General features: G+C 43.8%; 1 protein-coding gene across 3 annotated transcripts in view; it reads right to left on the bottom strand.

Annotated features, from left to right (window-relative positions):
- Positions 1 to 24,714, bottom strand: part of ARHGAP26 (Rho GTPase activating protein 26) — a 414,773-nt gene that overhangs the window by 98,680 nt on the left and 291,379 nt on the right. For all 3 annotated transcript variants that reach the window (XM_031449262.2, XM_031449260.2, XM_064484408.1), the window contains exon 18: positions 3,111 to 3,270. In XM_031449262.2, coding sequence (XP_031305122.1) covers positions 3,111 to 3,270 — 160 coding nt within the window. The remainder of the gene's footprint in view (positions 1 to 3,110; positions 3,271 to 24,714) is intronic.

The following is a 24,714-nucleotide window of genomic DNA, read 5'->3' as shown; positions in this document are numbered from 1 at the left end:
CATTTCTATCTCTGTATTTTGTGCTCAAGGCAGGATGGCTGCTTGTTTACGCAAGTTTCAATATTGTTATTAGCAGTCTCCAGTCTTTTTTCTATCATGCCGCTTTCCAATGTTTTCTGGCTTTGAAGGCCCAAGGACACCAAAAACAGTTACGGTTCAAAAACCATTAGACGCTGCCTGCTATAAACCTGCATATGCCCCTTAGGGACATGAAACATAATCAAACTTACTCCTTAGAAATTTATCTCAAATTTATTATTATTTTATTTAAGAAAAGATTATATTTAAAAGTATTACTTTGAGAGAGGGGCATATGTCACTTTTAGAGATGGAACTAGGCTCCATTTTCAGAGAATTCTGTTGAGACTGCGAGAAACAGTGGTTTACAGATCTTGATGCTTACTTCGTGCTGGATTCTTGGCTAAATTCTTTACATAAATCACCTTATCTAATCCTCACAGCAAAGCACCAGAGGGCATGTGGCTCACTGGCTAGCTTGTCATCAAACTTGCTTCCCTTTGCTCAGTACAGTTAGGGTGATTTCCCAGCCTCCCTTGCAGTTAGATGTGGTCACGTGACTGGGTTCCGGCCAATGGAATGTGGAAGAAAATAAGGAAAGCTTCTTCCTCGACTTGATCCATGCCATCTTACTCAATCTTCCATGCTCCCGCATTTCCCCCACCAACTGGCTGATGGCAGAGATCTGCAGAGCGGGAGGCAGAGCTACGAGGCGGAAGGAACCTGGGTTGCCGAATCACTGTGCAGGATCTCACTCCCAGAATAGCTGCGGTAAACTGGTATGTGAGCAAGAGATAAACTTCTATTGTCATTTATGTTTTGGGGTTCTGTGTTATAGCCGTTACACTGCACTGAAAGTACTTTTATGAACACAGAGAAATTAAGTCATCTGCCCACGGTCACACTGCTAGTAAGAGGTGGCAGATTTAAAGCCAAGTGGTTTGTGTTTAGAAACCACATCATTAATTGCTATTTGGTTATACTCTCTTTTTACAAGTCTATTTTTATCATATATAACATAATCTTCTCCTATACCTGATTTACTATATTTGAGGGAAGTGGTTAGACAGTGGTCCAAAGTTTGGGATAGAGAGCAGATAATTTCTTTAAATAAATCATTTGATTTCATATCTCTTTATTAATCATGTAAGAAAAAGGTTATGTTGTTTACACGATTTTGCAGGCTACCTCTGTGACTTTGTGAAAGTTTATATTCAGAGGTTCTTCACTAGTTATTAATGCTCTGTAACAAACTACCCCCAAAACTTAGTGACTTAGAACATTTAGTATCTCTCCCACTTTCTGTGGGTCAGGAATTCAGAGGAGGCCTAACTCAGTGGTCTCCTATGAGATGCACTAAATGTGTCAGTTGGAGCCCCAACATCTGAAGGCACGACCAGAGCTGGAAGAATCACTTCCAAACTGGCTCACTCACATGGCCGCCAAGTTGGTCTGGTTGTTGGCAGGAAGCCTCCCTTCCTGCCCACTGGGCTGTGTCTGCCCTCCCAACATGGTGGCTTGCTTCCCCCAGAGGGAGCAAGTCCAGAAACTTAAGGCAAATGCTACAAGGTCCTAAGACTAGTCTTCAAAGTCACACTCTGTTGCTTCTGCAATTTTCTGATTCCTACTGACCCCACTGGGATCAGGACTGGGATCCTTTATTCACAGTTGGAGGGGAATACACAGGGCAGTGAACACCGGGAAACAAGGGTCGCTGGGAGCCACTTTGGAGGCTAGCTACCACAAGAGCCCGTTCATTCATCCAGCACATTCGTACTGAGTGCATACTGAGGGGCTTCTGCCCGTTTTGTCCCCTGCTTTGGAACTGCTTGCAATTTTCAAGAGAGAGATCTAGGAAGGCCTCACCTAGGCCTGAAAGAGGTGAAGAGGTACGCCATGTAGCTGTATGGAGGAAGAGTGTCACAGGCCCTGGGAACCGCAACTGCAAAGACTGTGTGCCACGTGCAAGGGACAGCGCGGCAGCCGCGGTGGCTGTAGGAGGGAACTCAAGGAGAGGGCGGTAGGAGACAGGATGAGGCAAGAGATGGAGGGGAGAGCAGAGCCCGTGGAGGGCACCCTAGGCGCCTGTGAGAGCTCTGACTTTCAGTCAGTGAAATGGGAAGCCACTGGACATTTCTTAGCAGACAACTGATATGATTTGCTCTAACATTCAGAAAGGCTCACTCTGGTGGCTGAGATCTAAAGAGACAGGCCAAGGGTAGGAGCAGGGGTACAAATGAGGAGGCTCTTGGAAAAATCCAGACAACTTGTGTTGGAGTGCCATCCATGCAGGTGCTCAGTGGTCAGATTCTAGACTTACTCTGCAGGTGATCTGGCACGATTAATTCACCATTCGAGGTAAAGGTTTTATTTAGGAGGAAGCATTTTTCATTATATCCCGGCACTGAGGCTGTCAAATGGTACTCTAAGGGACCATGCAGGTTCTGAGATGCTTCACAGGGATTTGCTACTAGGAACTGGGACACATGACACTTGATGTCCCCTGCATCATTTTCTAAGGGCAGTTGTGTTGATCTACTTCATTATGTGGGGTGAGGGCTGTCTTCTTAAGACCAACCACAAACTCCAATGCCCTAAAGGAAAAGACAAACCACACACACACACACACAGTATGAAACAATCCACCATGTATGAAACTGGAAGAAAACTATAGATTAGGAAAAATATTTGCAACAGAAAGGAAAATAGCTTACTACTCCTAACATTAAACAACTCAAACATTCATAAGAAGACAACCAAGTAAGAAAATGGGTAAAGAGGATTTTCAAAATGAGGCTCACAGGAGTACCTCCCTCACTGCATTGTTGTGAGGTTAAAATGACAACGTACCTAAAGTGCTTAGCAGAGTTCCTGTCACAAGAGAAATGCTCAATAAATGTTGCCCAATGCCACCACCACCACAACCAAGATGCTTATCCCCATCACCATCGCCACCACTATCAGCAACTCCGTTATCGTCGTCACAGGGTAAGAGCAGCCAGCAACATAAACCCTGGTCAACCCTGCACGCCAGTTCCAACCTAGCTTCCCCGAAGTCACTTCTCCACGCACAGTGACCAATGAGGTATTACCTTCTCATGGTTTTCTATTAGGATCTCAATGACGATGTTCTGAAACTTGATATCCATGATGGCTGCTACGGTTTCTTCCTGAGGACGCAGCAGGGTGGGTCCAAACACCACGCCAAGGTTTGCCACCGTCATCAAATTCTGCTTGTGGTTGTTAGCAACACTGGGAGGAAGGAAAAGAAACGGCACAAATGAGGGAAATAGTGCAGAAGAGACAGTGGACTTCCTGTATCCTTCCACCTCCAGGCTCCTCACCTGGGAGGAGGCAAACCTGGGGCCATATTCCGACGCCCCTGGAGTCCACAGAGAGACTTTTCCACTCATCTTTTCATCTACCAAAGTTTCAGAACTCTCCAGTGCTCAGGCTCCTTTGCTGTTTTGGGATGTGACACTCTTTACCATTTCCATTTTGCCTAAAACAACCAACCAACCAAAGTAGCCGCCTGCCGACATGTGAATGTCTGCGCTTCTGAATCCCTGTTCGGCAAATCCAGGTAACTGCTAATCCCTCTTAGTTACAACTTTTATACTTGGCTGGTGCTGAAACCACTGTGATCATTAGCATTTTCTCCAGTGCCAGCAGAAAAACGCCTGACGGCTTTAATGCATTGGCAAACATAGGCCCAAAATAGACCTAATATTTTAAATGGGTAGATCTCAGTCAGGAAACTCAGCACTTTAGGCTTGACGTAGCAAAGCCCCATCACATCAGACACGAGGTTTACATTAAGCGAAACATGTGGCATAAACAGAAATAAAAACACACTACTGTGTATCTATGTATATGGGTGTGTTTATATTGTCACACTCAAAGTCTAAGGCACATTCAAGGTCAGCAGGACTGGGGTCTGAGTAAGCTGCTAAACACATCTGTGTATTTTTGGATAAACAACTACTCAACACACATATCTGAAATCCACACCCGGGCCACCATGACCTAGCCATAAGACGGAATTGTTCATTTGCTGGCCCTGCATATAAAAATATACAAACTATCTATTGACGACAAATGGGTTAAAAGTTAAGGCCATTCAGTATTGTTGCGAAAACATTAGAGACTTCCCTAAATCACCTGTTAGAAGAAGGAAACTATTCATTACTAGAAACTGGAGAGAAATTGGGCAGAGAAGGAGTTTGCTCAGACACACCTCCCTAACATTAGTGCTATTTATACTGAGCGTTTTTTTTTTTCACACAATTCTATAAATGTTTGCACTGTTTCTCTTGGATACTTCTATTCTGGAGGCGGAAAAGAGGTTCTACTGCTTTAAGTGCTGGTTTTGAAACTGAGCCTTTACTGAAACACTACATCAATCAATTTTATCAGCAGATGTGTGTTTTTCCTTTAATTTTCCAGGGCTAAAAGTCTAATTTCATAAGAACTCGTCTTCTGAAAGGGGTGCTTAGGGCAGGGATAACTGGAACGGCCCAGTCAGGAAGGGAGTTTGCTTTTTGATTGCTAAGCAACACCTGCAGCAAGGAGACCCTGCCACTGATGCGTTGGCTTGTTTCTGGTCCACATAAGAATATTTTATAAACCTTTTTTTGAGTTGAAGCTGAATCTCCTGGTTTTAGTTATAGTTTTCCCTTCTACCCAGAACCCCATCACGTTTCTAGTCTGCAAGCGTTCATGCAGATGGCCAAGGTCGTACCTGGCGAGGGGGGAAAGACTGGTTCTGGGCCTCAGTCAATCAGCACGTCTGCATATTTACAAGCTGCTTGTCACATCGCTACTTTCAACATCAGCTCCTTTGCGCGGAAAGCGGATTCCATGCTCTTATACTTCCCCTCCCAAATGAGCCAAGTCAGTAGGCTTACTTACCCCCCTTGTCACAAAAGTCCCTTGTGCGAACGAATCAACAAGCTATTTATGCATGAAAGGACTTTCAAATTGTAGACCAATATAAAAATACAGGGTATGGATGATGACTGCTTTTCACCATCACGCTTCTCAACACTACATCCACCTAAAGCAACAGCCTCTTAACGAGGCTCCCTGACTAGAATCCCTGGGTTCGGCTGCATCCTGCCCGCCACCACCAGTGACTGTCTACAGCTCAGCTCTGCTCAAGCTGTGGAAAACTCCAAGGGTCTCGCACCTCACTGGGTTGCTGGCTGAGAATGCAGAGACAGTGTACGTTCAGGGTTCAGAGATGCTTCCACTGCTGGATTGTTCTGATAACGGTGATGATAAACCGCTACTGGTCCCCATTGTTTTTTTTGTTGTTTGTTTGTTTTTCATTTTTCATTTTTATTACATAGAATCATTACAATCTGACTGCACATGTACAATATATTGCATGTAAATACATATATATAATATACTGCATATGTTCTTAAAACTTACATATATATACTATTCATTGTTTCTAAGAATGTTTAGAGTTTTAGCTTTTTAAACTTACATAGTTTTCAAAAGAATAAAGCCAACCACAAAATAAGAATTAATTTAAAAAGACACATACACCCCACTATTAACAGCAACATTCTTTACAATTGCCAAGATACGGAAGCATACTAAGTGCACATCAATAGATGAATGGATAAAGAAGATGCAGAATATATATGTAATGGAGTACAACTCACCCATAAGAAGGCTATTTTGCCATTTGCAGCCCTTCATTCACTTTTCTTTTTTTCACTTCAAAAACCAGAATTTTATAACTAGTATAAACATTTCTATTGCATCAAAAACAACAACCCATTATTTTTAATACCAAGTCCAAACGCTGATGAAAGATCATTCCTTTTTCCAACTCAATTCTAAGCCCTCTGCCACCTCCCAGCTCTGGGTCCCTGCAAAGGACTCAATGTTTAAGCTTTGGATTCCTCATCTTTAAAAAAAAAATAAGGGGTAAATTATACTTCTACTTCATGAGGTTGTTGTACAGAGTAAATGTGATACCACATGGGAAATGTAGTGATGATGAGAATAATTCACTCCCCATCCTCTTTCCGCTTTCATATCCATCTGCCGTTGTCATTCCTCTCCCCAGAACGTTCTCTTTCTCTTCTTTCTTTGCTTGGAAAACTGTTGATCTGCAAGGCACACCTCAAATAGCTCCCTTCCTGTCTGAAGTCTTCTGTCTAGTCTGACCCCAATCCTCCACTCCTCAGCGAAGTCAGAGGGTTGGCCTGCCCCTGGATTTATTTTGTGTTACTAACATCTTGACTGCTGCCTTAGGACAGAGATCGTGCTCATTTTAGCCGGTAACACCAGTGCTCAGCACAGGGCCTGGCCCAGGAGAAACACAACTAAAGTTCAATGAGGTGTGAAAAGGTCACGGGGGTTTCTGAGCAGAAATAAAACAATTATTCTCACTCCAGCTACTTACTCGTAGAATTTCAAATTATTATTGATGATTTTGGGGGAACGTATCTCAACAATCCCAGCCTCCCTCTTCGAAGGCTGGAGCTGTGTTCCATTTCTTAGATTTAATTGATGAGTAATAATTACTCTGATTTACAGGCCCCAATGACCAAAGGCATTTGGAAAAAAAGTCTGGTTAACTGTGGATAAGCATCTCTGAATATAAACCAGCTTGAGGCTACCCACCATAATTCATTTCCTTTTTAATGACCCATTTTATTTTAGAACTTACAAAAACACATTGATCTAAGTCTTAGGAAACTTTTGGGGGAAAGCACGCTGCACCTTTCATGACTAACCACCATTATCTTTCAGCACACTGAAGTAACAAATTGATCTATCACTCGGTTATTACTGCTCACAACTTGGTATGGCTATGTTCATTACTCTACGATGAATTATTAATGGCTGGAGATCGCTCTGTATCCCAGAGAGAAAGGCACAGACCTCAGCCTCTGCTGGCACCAGCCATCCATTATAGCTGATGAATATACCGAGGTGTGGGAGGCGGGCTGGCAGGGCGCGGGGGAGCCTGGTCCAGCCGAGGCCACGGGACTCATTCATTAGTGAGGTCTATAAAACACGGGGAGCCTGCTTTCTGGCTTGGTAATTGAGCTGCGTGAGCTCTTCCTCTCACAGCCCAGAATGGCATGTTGAGTCTTGACTTAAAATCCACACACAAAGGTCTCTTGTGCACGACTGCACATCCCGCTGAGGGAGGTTCTGACCTGCCTCTCCCAGGTCCACGGGGACTCTTCTGTGGAGCCTCCTGAGAGAGCGGTCAGTTCCACAGGTTGCAGAGACACAGAGGCACGTGCGACTTTAACCTGGTGAAGGCCTGCTTCCTTTTGTGACTGTCAAGAGTCTGCCACCTCAGCTGAGAAGCAGGGTATCTCCTGAGGGAGATGCCTCGCCTTCCGGGCAGCTGGTGGGGGATTTGCGCCCCATGCTCCCGGCATCGGGAAATGCAATTAATGAGGAAAGTGCACATTCCAAGGAAAATGGTCTCTTGTCCCCTTTGTTTCATGGGAAAACGGATGGGGACCCTGGATTGCTCTGATGGCCTTCGGGAGGCAGAAGGAGGTAAATCCCTTCCAGATGAGGATGGTGGTGGGGGAGCCCCATGAAGGGAGAAGACAGGAGACAACCCTGTGGGGGCCTGTAATGCAGAGATGTCCATGCTGTCCGAGGCATCATATCTGTTCTCCTGGTGCTTATACGAGAGGCAGAGCTCTGGAAGGGCCGAGTAGGACTTTACAACCACAGACTGGTCCTGACGGACTTAAGCAATACCTAAGCCTGTGGCTGGGTTACAAAGAGCTGTCACCTGAGCCCTGCAGTGCTGTGTCGAGGCCCCCCGCCCCGGACACAGCGTGCTGACCGATTAGCACTATCTGAGATGGATGGGATGGGCGGAGAAGCAGCAGGGCAACACTTAGCGGCCACCCTTTATTTGTCTGCTTCAGCTTCCAGTGTTCAGTAATAACGGTAACTGGTAAGGTGTTTTCGGGTTTACAAGGAGCTCCGCAACCCTTTTTTATGTTTATGTGATCTTCATACAGTAAGTCTAGAACAGTAGCTCTCAAGCTTTCTGACAATGACCCATGGTAGGAAATGAATTTTCCCATGTAACATTTCACAAGGACCTACATACATATATACACACACACAGAGGCACACACACATACGTACATGCATGTCAGAAACAGCGTGATAAATTCTGGTCTTTGTGGTTCTATTCGATCCATTTTTTACATCTACTAAATCAGTTTCAAAATCCACTAATGTGCCATGACTTAACAATTTTAAAAGCACTATTCTAGGGGTATGGGGTACAAATATTAGCTCCAATTTACAAACATGGGGGAAAAGGCTAAGGGAGACAGTATAGAAACAAAGGGGAAAGGAGGGAAGGAAAAAAATAGGAGTTTGGGATGAGCAGATACAAACTGCTATATACAAAAGAGATAAACAACGAGGTCCCCATAGCACAGGGAACTATATTCATTATTTTGTAATCACCTACAATGAAAAAGAATATATATACATGTATGAGTAAATCACCATGTTGTATATCAGAAACTAACACATTGTGAATCAACTATACTTCAATAAAAAATAATAAAAATTATAAAATACTTCAAATCTATAGGAAAACTCAAAATATGTTATTACTTCTTTTCCATCACTTCCCTATAAGCCCCTCCAGCATGACAGGCTGACAGGCAGCTACAGCAAACCCACCACACTCACTCCGCCTTCAAGGGCACCAGCTTGCCCCCGGCCCGCCTGTCAAGTCCTCCCCTAACCATCCAAAGCCCATCTCCCTGCAGAGCCCGGCTCCAGACACTCCCCTGATGGAAGGCCACACAGAGCGCTCTCCTTTGAGTGATTATGGTTGCGGTCAGTCCCATGGGACACGTCTACACCGACTGCTCCCCTTCTCATGGGGGTCTCAGGCCCGGGGGCCGCATCACGACCTTGCATTGCGTTCTCTGCAGCACACAGGCAGGTCCCTGCTAGGCCCCGGTTACCGATTCTGAAAGTGGCTGAGTGGGCCCGCACCTCAGCTGCAGTAAGTATCACCTCTCTCCCTACTACCCTCTCGGAGGTAAAGAAGCTCCAAGCCCTGGGGCCAGGAAAGATTCGCTGGAAACGAAGCTGCTAGAACTCTACGTTTTTTGTGGCTACCAGGGCAAGTTTGGTTTCCGGGGCTGTCAATGTGGTTCCTTCCAACAACTTCAAGTTCATCCTTAGTGTCTAGTGGGGAGTGGTGGGGGGAATCCCCGCCACCCCTGGCTGCGTGTTTTCTACTAAGTCAGGCTGTCTGTGTGTGTTGCCTGGATACCACCTGAACTTGGTGAGATGGGACCAGGCTGGATGGTGCTAAGCTGGCCCCTGCCAAGGAAACCCATCCGAGCCATAAATACAGCTTTTCTGGGCTGTCCCAATGGCTGGCACCAGAATGAGGGTTTAAAATAAGTTTTTCTGTGTACTGACTGGGGTCATGCTCTCACCGACCATATTTAACATCTTTCTGGGAGTGGCTATCCAGTGAGAAGCCAGATTTGAAGCTTTGAATAATTCAGGGAGTGCTTATGATGGATATTTTTACACAGTGTAACCATCAAGGGAACGCCTTGAGACACACAGGTGAGACTATCACTACGATTTCACAGATGAGGAAACTGAAGCACTGAGAAGTTAGTTAACTTGCCAGAGGTCACAAAGCTAACGAAGGCCAGAGCCAAGACGGGAACTCAGTGTGGCTGCAGATCCCATAATTTTCACCTCGTACTCTGCTGCTCCCACACGACTAAGGGTTAGTTCAGTGAGACTAAAAGAGGCATCCTCTTCCCTCTGAAAACCCAAGCAAAACTGACTAGATGGCGTGGGAGTGGTTCCATGCTTGAGCATGTGGGGAAAAAAGTCGTGGTTATAATAGAAAGAAAAAAAAAAAAGCTGCTCCCTCATTCACCACCCAAATTACTAAACTGGAAGAAGAAAAAAAAAAAAAAAAAAAAAAAAAGCAAGACAGAGGAAGAAAAAGCAGGTATGCCTACGATAGTGATATTGGACTAAAGACCTTTTCTACTCCCTTCCCGCAGGGAAAATGGCTTCACTCTTGACAGAAACATGAAAATGATGCAACATTCCTCAAATGTGATGGCATTCCGTTTGTAGTTGGCTGGCAGAGTCAGAGAGGTGCTTTCTAATAACAAAAGAGTGAACACTAGAAGGTCAAGAGAGAAGAATGAATTGAAAGGAAGAAAGGAGGCGGGGCCAAATGGGTGGTTTCCAGAGCCCCTCACAGATAATTACGGCTGGACGTGCGGCACCCCCAGGTGGCACGGCTTCCACCCAAGGGTCTCAGAGCTCGGGGAGTCACTACTGATGTCTTCCCTGCTTCTGGCGAAATGTATAAAACTGTATTTCAGACAGGTAAACATCACTGCTAAGAGTTAAGTACTCCCCAGTATTGTATACATCAACTTTAACACACACTTAACAGAAGCCTCCTTGGTGCTGAAAATTCTTCAGAGAAAAGGAAAAAGGATTTGTGTGAAGGCAGCAAAGCCAAGGTACCTCTGTGCATACAGCTTGCTGTCTGAAGTGGAGGCTATTCTAAACTCTGAGTGTGTGACCAGCTCTATTTGCCCTCTGGTCTCCTCCAATCCAACACCACTACCTGCTTAAAACCCATCAAAGGCTTCTGACTATTTTAAATCAAGCTGAAAACTGCTGGCATGGCCTTTAAGATCCCATATGATCCAGCTGAGCTCTCCAGACCCTTTTCCACTGTGGTCCCCCAGCTCGCAGATTTCTGGGCTAAAAGTCTTCAGGCCTCGGTGCCTTCATTCCCAATGCTGATCCCCTCTGCTGGGGAAGCTTTGTGGCCCCTCTTCATTCAGCTCTCTCCTAATTTATCCCTCTCACTTCCCGAAGAGGTCTTTCTGGACACCCCCTGCCAGGTCAGGTACCTCGTTACAACTCCAGTTCCTCAATTCTCCTGCTTAGCACTTAGTGAATTATGTCATCATTCATAAGATTGTCGCTGTCCATTTCCCTCGCCTCCGAGACCCTCCAAGACACCCGGGAAGGCGTTATCCTCCCTCCCTGCCCCCCACCCCCAGGGCCTAGCACAGACTTTGCCCATATCAGGTGTTGGGGAAGGAAAAAGAACACGTGCATGCCTTCTTGGGGAGGCCAGCTTCCTCTGGGTTATCAAGGCTCGGCTGCACTAAATGGCTGGCTTAAACTTTCACGTCATCTGCTGGTGTCTTAGCACCTTTGTCAAGTGGAGCCAGCAGACAGGGGAGTGGCCGGACACTGACAGCACACAGCAAACCGGGCAGGTCTCCCGGGCACACTGCTAATCGGGGAGGTACGAAGGCCACACAGTACTCACAGGGTGTAATATCATTCCTACATGAGTGATGTAATATGCATTATAAAATACAGCATAAGCTCACAATATTGTACCAACATGTTTCCAATACACTTACATCTCCTACGACAGTGTCTCCTGTACCTTGTATTTCCTTTTCTTACCCCTTTCTGAAATCCCTTTACCTCCTGCCTGCTTTAGATTATTAAGACTGTCATTAATAATAGCAGCAACCAAGCTCTCACTGTGAGGCAGGCAGTAAGCACTCCATTAATTACCTTGTTTGGTCTTTACAATAACTCTATGAGGTGAGATCCATCACTGTCCCACACGAAGAAGCTAAGGCTCAGAAAACGCCAACATTTGTCCAGGGTCACATACTGAATGAGCAGTAGGGCTGGAATTTGATGCCAGGCAGTCTGCAGTCTGACTGCAGAGGCAGGGCTGTTAAACGCTCTGGTACAACGCACTGTGCGTGTGTGGACATGCGTGAGACGTAACACAGGGAGTAGCTCGCCTGCCTCTCTCTCGCTTGCCTCTCTTCTGTTCTACACAAAAAGAGAACAGTGGTAAAAGGAGAACCAGATTATTTTTAAAAGGATGTTTTGAAAGCAAACAAGGCTATTAGGTTCATCTCTGCCCACCAACAGGATAAAATCCCTAAGCTTTTCTACTGGGAGAAAAGCAATCTGGGTCATGGGAGTTAGGGCCCCCTCCGGAACAGGCCAGGTTTCATTAACAAGAATTACTCTTTTGCTGCTAAGCTGCCTAGTTTTTCTAAATTAGTCACAGTTGTTTAGAGACTAAAAACAGGCCAACTTGCATTCTCTTTGCCCTATATGGTCTCAGCTACCCGGTATGCTCACAGAAGGCGTAGCCCTCCAGTCTAGGGATTAACAGATGAGCCACCCGGCCCTGGTCTGGCTGGTTCGGGCTCTGGACTCGAGCTGTATTTTTGGACCCAGTCCCCAGGCCCAGATGGGGAAGCACAACACTCACATATTAAAAGACCTGCAGGGAAGCTGGCCCAGGGAACCCTTCTTCCTGGAAAATTACTTAACTATTTCAAATTATATAACAACCCATCCTACAGTCCAGTGTAATTAGCATTTGCAAAGCATTTTACAGTTTTTAAAGTCCTTTCACATTCATTACCATTGATTGATTTCTTTTGGGGGCTTACGTTCTCCCATCTAGAGAGAGATGCTGGATGGAGCGTAAATAGAGGGGGTCTAAGACTTGCACGTGTGCGTGCCAACGTGATGTCACCGAGGCAGCGAATGCATCAGTTCCTGATGGCGGCGGTGCTTCCTCCCATGGCTCCGCCTTTCACCTTGAGGCAAGCACTGTCCAAAAAAGGCAGGCCATGGAGAAGCTGCCTTAGGACTTTCTACCCAAGGACAGCAGTGCATCGTGACGCGGCAAAGAGGCCAACACTGTATCATTTATTTTTAACTGTCAAATATTTCTGAGTGCCTATTATGTGCCAGGGACTGCTTTCAGTGCTAGGGATGCAGCTATGAACAAAACAGACACCCTTCTCCCCAAATCCCCTGCTTTAAAAGGTTACATTTTTGTGTGGTCGTACAGGCAATAAAGCAAACAAAATTTGTGGGGGGAAGGGAGAACTGGGGGACTGTTTGCAACTTTAGGCACAGTGGTGAGGGAAGGTGTCACTGAGAGGGAGGCAGGTGCTAACGACCTGAAGGAGAGAAGGAAGCAAGCCATGTGGGTCTCTGGGGCGAGAGCTTCAGGGGAAAAAAGGGCAGACGCAGACACTTCAGGGAAGAACACATGGGGCATGTTGGCAATGCCAGTGAAAGCCAGCGAATCTGCTGCCGAGCGAGCAAGGCAGGAAGCATCAGAAGTCAGGTAACGGACTTGGGGGTGGCAAATCCCATAGGACTGGAGAGGAGATGAAAAGCCATGAGAAAATTCTGATCAGAGGGATAACATAATATTGGCTTACCCCTCTCTGTAGACTCAGAAAGGTAGCAACTGCTAAGACTTACACGCCCAGGTTCCATCCATATAGAAGATGTAAGAACTTCACAAACGAGCATAAAACCCAGTGAGAGACTTAAAGGCACGTAAAAACTGGAATACAGCACTTTTCACATTTATTTGAGCAGCTGAAATGTGTCCAGCACTGTGCCTTTGCACCTGTGTCTGTGTTAATGTGGTAAGTCTCTGAAGTTGTCCCACACTTTCCCCTTCGTTAGTGTGCGAAGTCTTTCATGGACTCTTCTCCACTGGGAAGTCAGTGAAAGAACAAAATGAACTGGAGGTCGAGACAGTAACAGCCTCTAGGTGCTAGTTACCTGCTACCTAGCTAACAGTTTCCCCCCAGACAGCACTAATATTAAACATGCCATGCAAATATTTATAGAGCCCATTGAATTGAACCATCTTAACAATCTTTAATTAATTAAAATAAAGGGATCCGTGTTACTAGTCCCATTTTACAGATGAAAGGTCAGGGGCAAAAGGAGCTACATCAAAGGGTAAGGGACTGGCCCCTCACCGTGTGGCTTAGCTCCAACAAGCATAGGGGCTTCAAGACCGAGCAGGCAGGGTTCCTCACATTCCATGAAATGCCAGCCTCATCTCTGGTTCTATGCAATGACCATAATACTTTCTGGAGGTAGAATCAAGTTTCCAAATCCACAGATGAGACGATGAGGAATATTACAGAGAGAGAGACTGACAGACTGAGAGAGAGAAAGAGAGAAGCATGCGCACGAGGGAGTAGGGACAGGCATATGCCCTGCGTAATCTATCTCCCTTCCTGGAGAGTTTTTAAATAAGGGAAATAATTCATCTGACTGGCTTATTTTTGAAAAGGAGAGGACCTTCACCTCAAAAAGGGAACAGACAGAAAATTACACACCTTGCCACGAGTCTGAGACAAACTGAGAGGCTTAGGTTGAAAAACTGGCTTTATTACAAGGGCCAATGTACGAAAATGACTAGAAAGTATAAACCTACATGTGCTAACAATGAACTTCAGAATTACAGGCGATTAACAGAGAAAAGAATTATTTCCTGAAAAGTTCATGGCTCTTCCCCAGCCGACCTGGCTTGGTCCTCCTGCCTGGTTTTCATCTTGTTTTATTTCTTCTTGTCACTTTCACAGTCAGATATTCTTATTGATGGATTTGTATATCTATCTTCCTAATTGGAACATAAGAGCTGACACCCCTCGGAAAAGTTCTGGAGATCAATTAGTACTAACAGTGAAAGAGGAAAGATGTGATATGTTTATACAATGGAATATTACTCGGCAATTAAAAAGAACAAAATGCCATTTGCAGCAACATGGATGGATCTGGAGATCATCATTCTAAGTGAAGTAAGCCAGAAAGAGAAAGAAAAATACCATATGATATTACTCACATGTGGAATCTAAAAAAAAAAAAAAAAGAAAAAAAGAAAGAAAAGAGAAAAAGAAGACATTAATGAATTTATCTACAAAACAGAAATAGACTCACAGACATAGTAAACAAACTTATAGTTATGGGGGGAAAGGGGATGGGAAGGGATAAATTGGGAGTTTGAGATTTGCAAATATTAACTACTATATATAAAATAGATAAAACCTGAATTTCTTTTGTATAGCACAGGGAACTATATTCAATATCTTGTAGTAACCTATAAGGAAAAAGAATATGAAAAGGAATACATGTATGTATATGTATGACTGAAACATTATGCTGTACACCAGAAACTGACACATTATAACCGAATATACTTCAATTAAAAAATTTTTCTAACACCCACAAAGAACTATTTGAGCGGAACATCAACATTTTATATAGGTTTATATGTCTGATGCTAAAGAATAAAATTCTTTAGAAAAGACAACATACGTTTTACAGCCCATAAAAATAGTTAAAAAAAAAAAAACCAAACCTGAGCGGACTGTACTTTATTATGTCTCTCCACTTCTCAAGTTCTGTGCCAACATCTCCTTGCTCCTTGCTGCACCTAAACTGTTATCTCCTCAAATTTCAAAGTCCAAGCCTAAGAAATAGCAGCTCGTCTTATTTATTTATACCTATAAAATAACTGTGTTTATATACAGCAGTACATGTTAGAAAAAGAGTGGAGACATAAACCCTTCTGTTACATTTATTGCCTTCATCACAAAAATAGATTCATCAGGGAATTATGCCAATAGAGTTCTTACTTCAACGCGTGCCAGGCAAAACTTGATTTATCCTCCTCTGAGGCAGCACAAAACTGGAAACTCATTGAATTCTGCTGCTTTGGGAACAAACTATAAAACAAAGTGCAGTGTCGATAAACAGGAATGAGAGATCCAATGTGCAAAAACCAACATACCATTAGGCAGAGAGGAGCAGATAGTGTCTGGAAACAGACAAATGATTCCAGCAGTGGAGCTGAGACCTGGGCCCTATTCCCCTGTCATCCGGGCTCCTGGCGAGTGTCGTTCGCAAAGCCCAAACCCAGTACTTCCCAATGGGGAAGTCAATGTGTTTGATGACAAGCTTCTGGAATGCTCTCAACTGTGCGGGCATCACAGCCTGGCACCTTAGCAGCTGTCACCATGCTTTGCTGGGCTCATCGGGAAAGGCAGGTGAAGAAAGAATGCCAGGCTGATGGCAGTGGAGACTGGGAAGAGAGCTGCAGGGCAGGCTGAAGAAAGACTTCAAGGACACAGTGGCCCACAAGTCCCAGGAGAAGAGCCATCAAGGGTATGTGTAAACCGACACAGATGAAACGACTTAACGAACATCAGTTCTTCTCAAGCAACTCCAAACTCCCCGATCTCTCCATCCTCCTGTCACGCCCTCGCTCTCGGCTCCCGCCGCCCTGGCCCCCTGCATGCTCCTGCAGGTCTGCTCACACCTGACTGTGACTGAACACCCATGAGATCCCACGCCCCCTTCCAGGCAAAGGGCTGCAGCAGGGACCCACCTAGGCAAGATCTCTGCTTTCAGCGTACTGGCATTATGTTCCAATTAGGAAGATAGACATACAAATTCATCAGTAAGAATGTCTGACTGTGACAGTGGCAAGAAGAAATAAAACAGGAGCACGTGATAGAAACCAGGCAGGAGGGCCTTTCGAAGGGGGAGACGTAGGAGCTGAGCCTGTTCATCAGAGTGCTGTCTAGAAGTCTACAGGTGACGAGGAGAGTACAGAGCACACGTGTGAACGCACAGGCTATGAAGAGGGCCTACCTTCAGCCACAAGCATCAGAGCCTGCCTGAGACCTCTTTAAAGGTTATATTCCACAGGAGTCCACTTCCTTTTCCACAGGAATTCTGAAGCCTGTGTCAACAGCTGTTGAGTACAATAGGAAGCACCGTGATCCTTGCCACCCCTATGGTTTCCCACACAATGATGAGAACACCCCGTGGCTTCTGGCTGCTCACCCCACCCTGTCCATCTCTGTGGCCCCAGAGTCCAGTTCGGAAGCAGCTCCTCTTGAAAGCATGTCACTAGTAGATCTACGGCTCAGTCTTGCGAAGGAAAGGCCACCTCCCAGAATTTACATACAAAGAGAGACCCACATCGCAATCCTGGTGACAGCTGCCAGCATGTGGTTGGGCTACATAAAAAGCTAAGTAAATATTAAACAAGGGGAAACAAACAAAAGAGGAACCCTGTGGAAAGACCGTCTGTTTGGAAAACTCAAGGGGAGAAAGGAGCAAGGTTCAGGGAGTCCAGCTACTCTCTGGAAGGTTGGGATTCAGAGTGAGTTCACTAGGAAAATGTCCCTCCAAAATCACCTGTATTCACACTCAACAAAACATGTCTTCTCTACGAATTGGTATTCAAGGATAAAAACTGGTGCTTAAAAAAAAGCAAATAGCAAGTGGCTTCCAGGAATAATGAGCACATCAATTCTAGGTTTGATGGTCTGCGAAAGCCTCAGTGCAGCTGAGAGTTCTTCAGACTCCTGACCCATTGAAGACAGGACGGCTGCAGTTGTACTCCATGCATCAAATGAGAGCACACGGCCATGAGTCTGGGATGTGAACCACAGTGCGCAGCCCAGCACACGCAGCATCTCTGGGCATGCAGATCTATGTGACTCTCATGGTCTTGCGAAGCTATGACACCTGGCCCACCCCCCGACACACACACATACACCTGGGTGTACAATCCCTTAAACATATACACCCCCATGTATGACTCTCCTGCCCCCAGCACAGACACACAGTGTGTTATTTATGAACTGAGATGCTTCTATCTGCCTTCAGACAGAATCAGTAAATGTCATTAGATGTCAGTTTGGTCTTTAAGGTAATTTTTAAAAAGCTGCCCTTTATTCTTTCTCTTGGTGTTACCATCAGGGGAAAAAAGTCTAAGACAAACGTCCTTCTCCCTCTCTTTTTGTTCTGTAAGTGAAAAGCATCCATTGTGAAATAACTGAAAAAGAAAATAAAAATCACCCATAATTCTACCAATGAGAAATAACTAAATTTTAACCATTTTTTTAAAAAGGTTTACACATCATATCCTATACACACACATACATGGACACACACACAAACACACACGTATCTTAAAAAAACCTGGACGCATACTGTATGCACGTAGTTTTCTAACCTGTTTTTACTGCTTTACTATGAATTTTCCATGTATCATCCATTGTCTCGTTCAACATAGCCGAGGTTGCATAGTATTCTACTGTACAGATATGACATAATTTACCTAAGAAATCCCCTTTTACTGGACAGTCCAATTGTTTTCAATATTGGCACTTCTTTCTTTCTCTAGAATAAATACAAAGGAATCGAATTTCTGGATGAAAGGGTAAAAATACTTTCAACACATAACATCAAACTGTCACCTAGGAGACCTGTACCAATTTACACACCCACCTAGAATGTTTTAGCATGCCTGCTTCTCCAAGCCCTAAGGCATTATTATTTTGAAATATTTAATAGGCGGTAAATAATATTGTGCCTACCCCATTTTAAGTTGCATTTCTTTGATTAGTTATATTAAATCTTTTCCAAATGTTTATTTACTTATCCAGTGACTTTAATAAGGGTTCATATTTAGAAATTAGTCTCCAACAAAGCAGACCAAAGGTATCAGGTAAACAGTAAGACACACCAGGCAAGGTATGTCTTATTTCTATATTTTTTAAAATAAACACAGTTCTACATCTATTAAAATATCCTTACCTTTATAATTTCCCTATCTTTCATGAAACTTTATGGCCAAGAAAAAAAACTGAGAAAGCAAATCCCTCTCTCTGAAGCTGGGCAAGCGTGAATTTCCGTGCGTCTGCATTTGGTGGGAAAAGGTCTCCCCCTCACGTGGTTCGTAAACTCCACGAAGGTAAAGACCACACCAGGCTTGGTCATCAATGTATACTCAGTACCTGGCAGGACACGTGCTTAACAAATATTCGCTGGCCATTTTCCAGGCTGGTGGCCAAGGGACTTGAAGGGACCCGAGCATCAGAAGATCAGCCCCACTGATTTCAATATATCCCACCCATCGCAATGAGTACGAGGGCACATGAATGTCTGTGGCTGCCAAGGAGGCCAAGAAAGGCTCACCATTCCTCCCCGGTCTACTTTGCAGGAGGTTGTAAAGACAAAGCAAGAAAGAGAAGTAAAAAGGATTCAAAAACCATCCGGCGCTGTGCCAAGTGGGATGAGGAGGAGGAGGAGGAGGTGGCAGAGAACAAATTTAAACAGAAGCCTCAGAGGCGCAGGATTGCTGAGCACACGCAGGGAATGCCCTCAGTGAAGCGGACTCCGCCAAGAAGTGGGGCTTCCTGCTCTGGTGTTCTGGGAGCTGTGCACTGGAAAAGTCTGTCCCCCTGGGGCCTGGGTGGACAATGCAAGAGGTGCAGAGTGTAAGCAGGCCAGGGGGTCTTAAAGACCAACTTTTAATTGCAGGCCACGGCTGCTGGGCTCTTAGTGGTTATTCAACGGTTCTTCCTCAGAGATTCTTCTCTCTGTCCAGCATTCTGCAGTTTCTCTAGGATGTGTATTTGTGTGGACTTAGTTTTATTTCCCCTTTTGGAATTTGCTGTGACTACTGAATCTGATGTTTCCGATCTTCCAACTTAAGGTCGAGCAGGAAGTCAGCAATTAGCAGAACTAAGCACTGTTTTGTAAGCTTTCACAGGATCAGCATTCTGAGTTAGGAGAGGAAAAAAATTCCCTATGATAAGAACTTACTCTAGGAAAGAATAATTAAAAAAAAAGCGCACACAGTTTCTGCATGCTTGGAGGCCAACAAAGAGGTCTTTGGTGACGGTGAGCCTCTGAATACAAGTGAGGTGGCATTTCTAGGAAGACCTGACAGGAAAGATGCACACTCTGGTGATTCCTGATCAAGCTGGCCGGAGTTTACCAGGAGGGAGCCCCAGGCCTGGGAGGCAGGGAGAGGGGAGGAGAGGGCGGATGACGGCTTGCAGGGGCTGGAAAGGACCGTGCCTGCATCGAGCGCAGAGCAGTCCACCCACCCAGGCACCTCCTGGATGGGGTCTCCGTTATGGACAGAGAGGGGCTGAAAGGCCCGTGCCCTTGACTCTTGCTTCTGCTGTCTCGCAGGGCGCTGTGCAGCTCAGAAGCAGAAGCACCACCAAACTAGCCAGGCATATAGGCACATATACATAACATACAGCCTCAATTCAGCACTAGAAGCAAGCCTGCCACTTCTAGCTCCTGCTGGGGAAAGGCCACTGCTGCTGTTGGTTATGGTCCCACACCCTCCAGCGCCCTCCCAGAAACTAGAACCTGTTGTCATGGCAGCTGCTTCGCACCCCCTCAGGAAGGGCACGCTCCACGCCATTATGTCTCGTGACTATGTCCCCTCTTGCTTCCGTCTGCCTTGTCTGGTTAAATTCTCGATAGCACACACGGCAGACATTGAAATGGGGGCATTTCAATGACAGCAACAACAACAACAAAATGAATGATCCACTTTGCACACGGAGGGGTGGGTGGAAACAACTGTGTGTGTGTGTGTTTGAATTAGGAAGAGAGAAAAAAAAAGGGGGAAAGTAATTAAAGACATTCTCAGAAGAACATCAGCTCTGACACATACCAAAGTCCTGTCTGGTTAAATTCTGAGGAAAAGGGAGGAAGAAAAGTCAGTGATGGCGATGACTGATGAGAAAGAGTCCCCCAAAAGGCTGGGAGAACAATGCCGTTTTGTCCACAGAAGCCAAAGGAAGGAGTGAGAACTGACTGGAGGTCCAGCCAAAGAGACTTTTAAGGACTAGCCCCCTGGAGAAACCAAGGGTAGTGTGTAAGCCACAATTCTACATCCTGGGACTTGCTGGTACCCAGCATGAAATGCGAGATGAAAAATAATGGGAAAGCAATGAGGAATGTTATACCAGGATGGGAGCAAATTTCTGTATTGTTCTTATCTCTAAAAAGGCACCCCTCCTGCCAGCTCTCATTCTCATCTTCTCATAACTCTGTTGTGATGGTCCATGAGTGAGACATCCTGGCATGTGAGTCACCCCCAGGGATGCTTCGCAAGTGACAGAAAGCTTCAAGCCCTCTATCTGAGTCCGGAAAATGGAGACAGGTGTATTAATTCACACGCAGAAAGGAGAAGCAAAGGAGAAGCTGAGGAAAGTCACAGGGATTTCATTTGCTGCTCAAAAGCCAGGGGAGCTTCTAAGGTGACTGCCAAGCAGCGACTACCCTGGTTTGACACCCAGAATACCTAAAACTGGAAGGAAGAAGGCTAACCACCCCCACTCAAATTCGGACCACTGGGGGTGATTAAGCCTAAAAATAGAGGTGATGATAAGTAGAACAAAATGTTCAGCTATAAAACGCCACACCTAGTGGGTATCAGTCTAAAACTGCTTTTACAACAGAGAAGTTCAAGGAGAAGAAAGTCTACGTCACTGAACTCGCCGCTGTTGTACGAGGACCTACGGAGCCAAGGGCAAGGCTAGCGATGGGAAGTTCCCTCACTGCTTCCTAAAGCCATGAGGGTCATGGCTGTCCAGCTCTTCTTTCTTATTCAACAGTTCTTTTTATAGATTTTTTTTCTTTGTCTAGAGTGTTCTGCAGCTTCCCCAAGATGTATATTTGTGTGGATTTAGTTTTATGCCTCAGTTTGGAAGTTGGTGTATTTCCTGGATCTGCAGTTTCATGTCTCTCAGTTTAAGAAAATTCTCAGCCGCAATTTCTTTAAATATTACCTCTTCCCACTCTGTGCAGTCTTCTTTCTAGCATAGCCTACAGACACGTTCTCATTTTGTCTTCCCAAGTATCTTCAAATATTCACTACTTCATTATTTCTCTGGACTGCATTCTGGCAATACTCTAACGTCTGTATTCCTATTCATTAAGTCTCTCATCAGCTTTGTTAAATCTGTTACTTACTTCGAGTTTTTAATTTTAATGATTATTTTTTATCTCTGTAAGTTTTATTTGGTTCTTCCAACTCTACCTCTCCTTTGGGTTTAACCCTTTCTTTATGTTTTTCATTATTTTGAATGCATTTATTTTATGGTCTCTGTACGACTTTTCTGTTAGTTTTATTATTTGACGTTCATGAATTTTGATATTCCACTGACTCTAATTGATAGTGGGTTGTTTCCTTAAGTGTTTATGAGTTTGAATTTATCTGCAGAGGAGCTTTATTTATGGAAATCTTAGGTACCCTTGGTTGAGCACGTATTCTTCAGCCACTCTTCAGAGCATCACTGAATGGTAGGGGTAGAATAAATTTGAATGTGGCTACAAATTTCCATAAAGATCTCAGGCTGAGAAGGAAAAATAAGTTCCCTATTGTATCCCTGTGCTGGAAAGCAGATTTTTTAAAAATCTGGTCCACATTTTCAATGAGAGTGAAACCTGTCACAGATCCCTGATTATGGCAGGGGTCTCAGTTCTGACTCCTTCCTCCCTCAAGTGGTCCCCAGGTCCTATCTCCATTCTTACATGATTTTAAAACCCTGCTTAATTGACACTGATACTTGATATTCCTCTACCTCCCAAACCTTCCCCTACCTGCCTAGGACAGCTACACTGTCTGCAGGTCCTTATTAATTAAGTGTCTGGGGAAATGTAACTTGTTCGACTTGCTACTTACTACCAACGAGGACTCATTCTCTGGAAAGATAGATTTCAACTTGAGTTAACATTGATAAGTTTGCAAATTGTTTTTGTCTGGGAGAGATGCAAGTAATTTCTATTCAGCAGACAAGATAATCTCAAAAGTTAAGGTTTTACTGCCCTACAGAACGTTAACCAGTTTTGACTCTAGCTTAGTGATCTTATTTTTCAGTGTTCTTTCTTTCACTGACTATCTAAATAAGTCTCTCTATTCTCCTTTGAGATAGCTATATATTTCCACTGGTAGCCTCATAATCTCTGACATGAGCTCATTCTATACTTTTACAAAAGTCTTACGTGAAATTTTTTTTGGAAAATTATACATTAACTCTGTTTACTGAGAATCTATCAAGTGTAAAGCAATGTGTTAACTTCTTTATACATGCTATACTATTAAAGTCAATTTCCATGAGGGAGGCATTATTATTCCAATTTGACAAATGAGGCCCTGAGACACTGAGTAACCTATTCCAGGTCACCGAGCCAAGAAGGAACTGAGGCATGATTCAAATCCAATCCTCATGTTCCTTTTTCTTCATAATATTAGTATTAGCTGAATTAATTAATATGTTAATTATATCAATTAATCGACCAGTTATAATTATAACTAATTATTAATGAATTGATTAACAACATAATATTAGCTGAACATTATTTTCCTATAACATCTACCCATTGGTGTTATTACTGAAAGGAGTTGTTCTTTACCTTCTATAGACAAGATGGAGCAGCTAATGTAGATTAAAATCACACTAGTGTTTGAAGGTAGATAATTAAATCTGTTGTTTCAAATACACTCAGCTAAACCTCCTACTGATTATTCCCGTCAACTTCCTTTTGTTATGAACTCATCATTAAAAGCAAAGTAATTATTTTTAAAAAATAATAAAATTTTTAAATGACAATCACCTCATGATATCATCAAAATCAGATTGGAAATTGTATGCTCAGAAGAAACTGACACTGAAAAAGCAACAGGTATGCTATCCAGTGCAAAGGTCAGGGAAGCTTATATGCTTTGAACCCTAACGTTAATACTCACGGTCAAATATACCAAGAACATTTCTAGAACAAGAAGAGTTTAAAGGGAACTTAAAATGAGAATTCAAAGCTTTGAACTTCAAATTATTTAATTAGACTGATTCTCAAATTAAAAAATACTAAGAAAAAGCTGTAAAGGAACAGCTCTTCTCAACACTAAAAAATGTATAGAATTCTGAGAGGTTAGGAGCCCGAGTTTGAGCTACAATTTTTAAAAAACTGAAGTTCTGCAAAAATTGGTTTTTAAAAAATCTCGATTTTGATAATCTATAAAAAAAAAAGTCCCACTGATACTGTCATCAAAGCAGATACACTGGAGATAGCTGAGTCAAAAACACTAGATATTAATAGGCAACATAGAATTTTCAAGTTCGTTCTGCTTTGTTACAATTTGTCAAATTCTCAGGTACTACACCTCTATAGAATCAAGTAAATTTGCTTTAATATACTCCGGGAAATTTCTTCTAATTCTTACCTTGTAGTCAGAAATACTCCTGGTTAGGAAGTGACTGGAATGAGCGCATTTATTAGAAGGCTGTTTTGTGATTTTTATTATAGCTAGGACAGTGGTTCTCAACGTGTGGTCCACGTACCCCTGAGAGATCTCCAAGACCTTTTCAGGGGTTCTCTGCAATGCAAAACCAAAGACAGGCAAAACTGCTGATGCCTTGGTACCAATTCAGCAGTGACACCAAGCTGCACCGACAGGCAAAGGATTCTTCACCGCCTCAAAAGCACATGTTAAACAAACAAACAAACAAACAAAAAAACCAAAACCAAATCCCCACTTTTACTTAAAAAATACCCTTGATAAAGCAGTAAAAATTATGAATTCCATTAAATCTTGATCTGCTAGCACACATCTTTTTTATACTGGAATGAAATAGGAAACGGGCACAAGGCACTGCCGCACATCACAACTGCCATGAGGGAAACCAGTTCTGCAATTACGTAAGTGGCAACTAACCTAGCCTCTTTTTTTTTTTTCCGTGAAACACCATTTGAACTTGAAAGAACAATTGACAAACTATGGTTACTCAGATCTTGGTATCTGGCAGACATTTTCTCAAAAATGAACTGAGTGAGCCTGTCACTTCAAGGAAAACAACTGACAGCATTTGCTGCAATGATAAAATTCACTCTTCCAAGTAGTTAAGTTTAATTTTAGAAAACTTGGACTTGTCACCATGAGCTTGACAGCTTCTTAAAACTTCATGACTT

The sequence above is a fragment of the Camelus dromedarius genome, chromosome 3, assembly GCF_036321535.1.
Source record: "Camelus dromedarius isolate mCamDro1 chromosome 3, mCamDro1.pat, whole genome shotgun sequence".
Lineage (NCBI taxonomy): Eukaryota > Metazoa > Chordata > Mammalia > Artiodactyla > Camelidae > Camelus > Camelus dromedarius.
The sequence above is the reverse complement of the archived record's forward strand: the minus strand, read 5'-3'. Positions and strand labels throughout refer to the sequence as shown.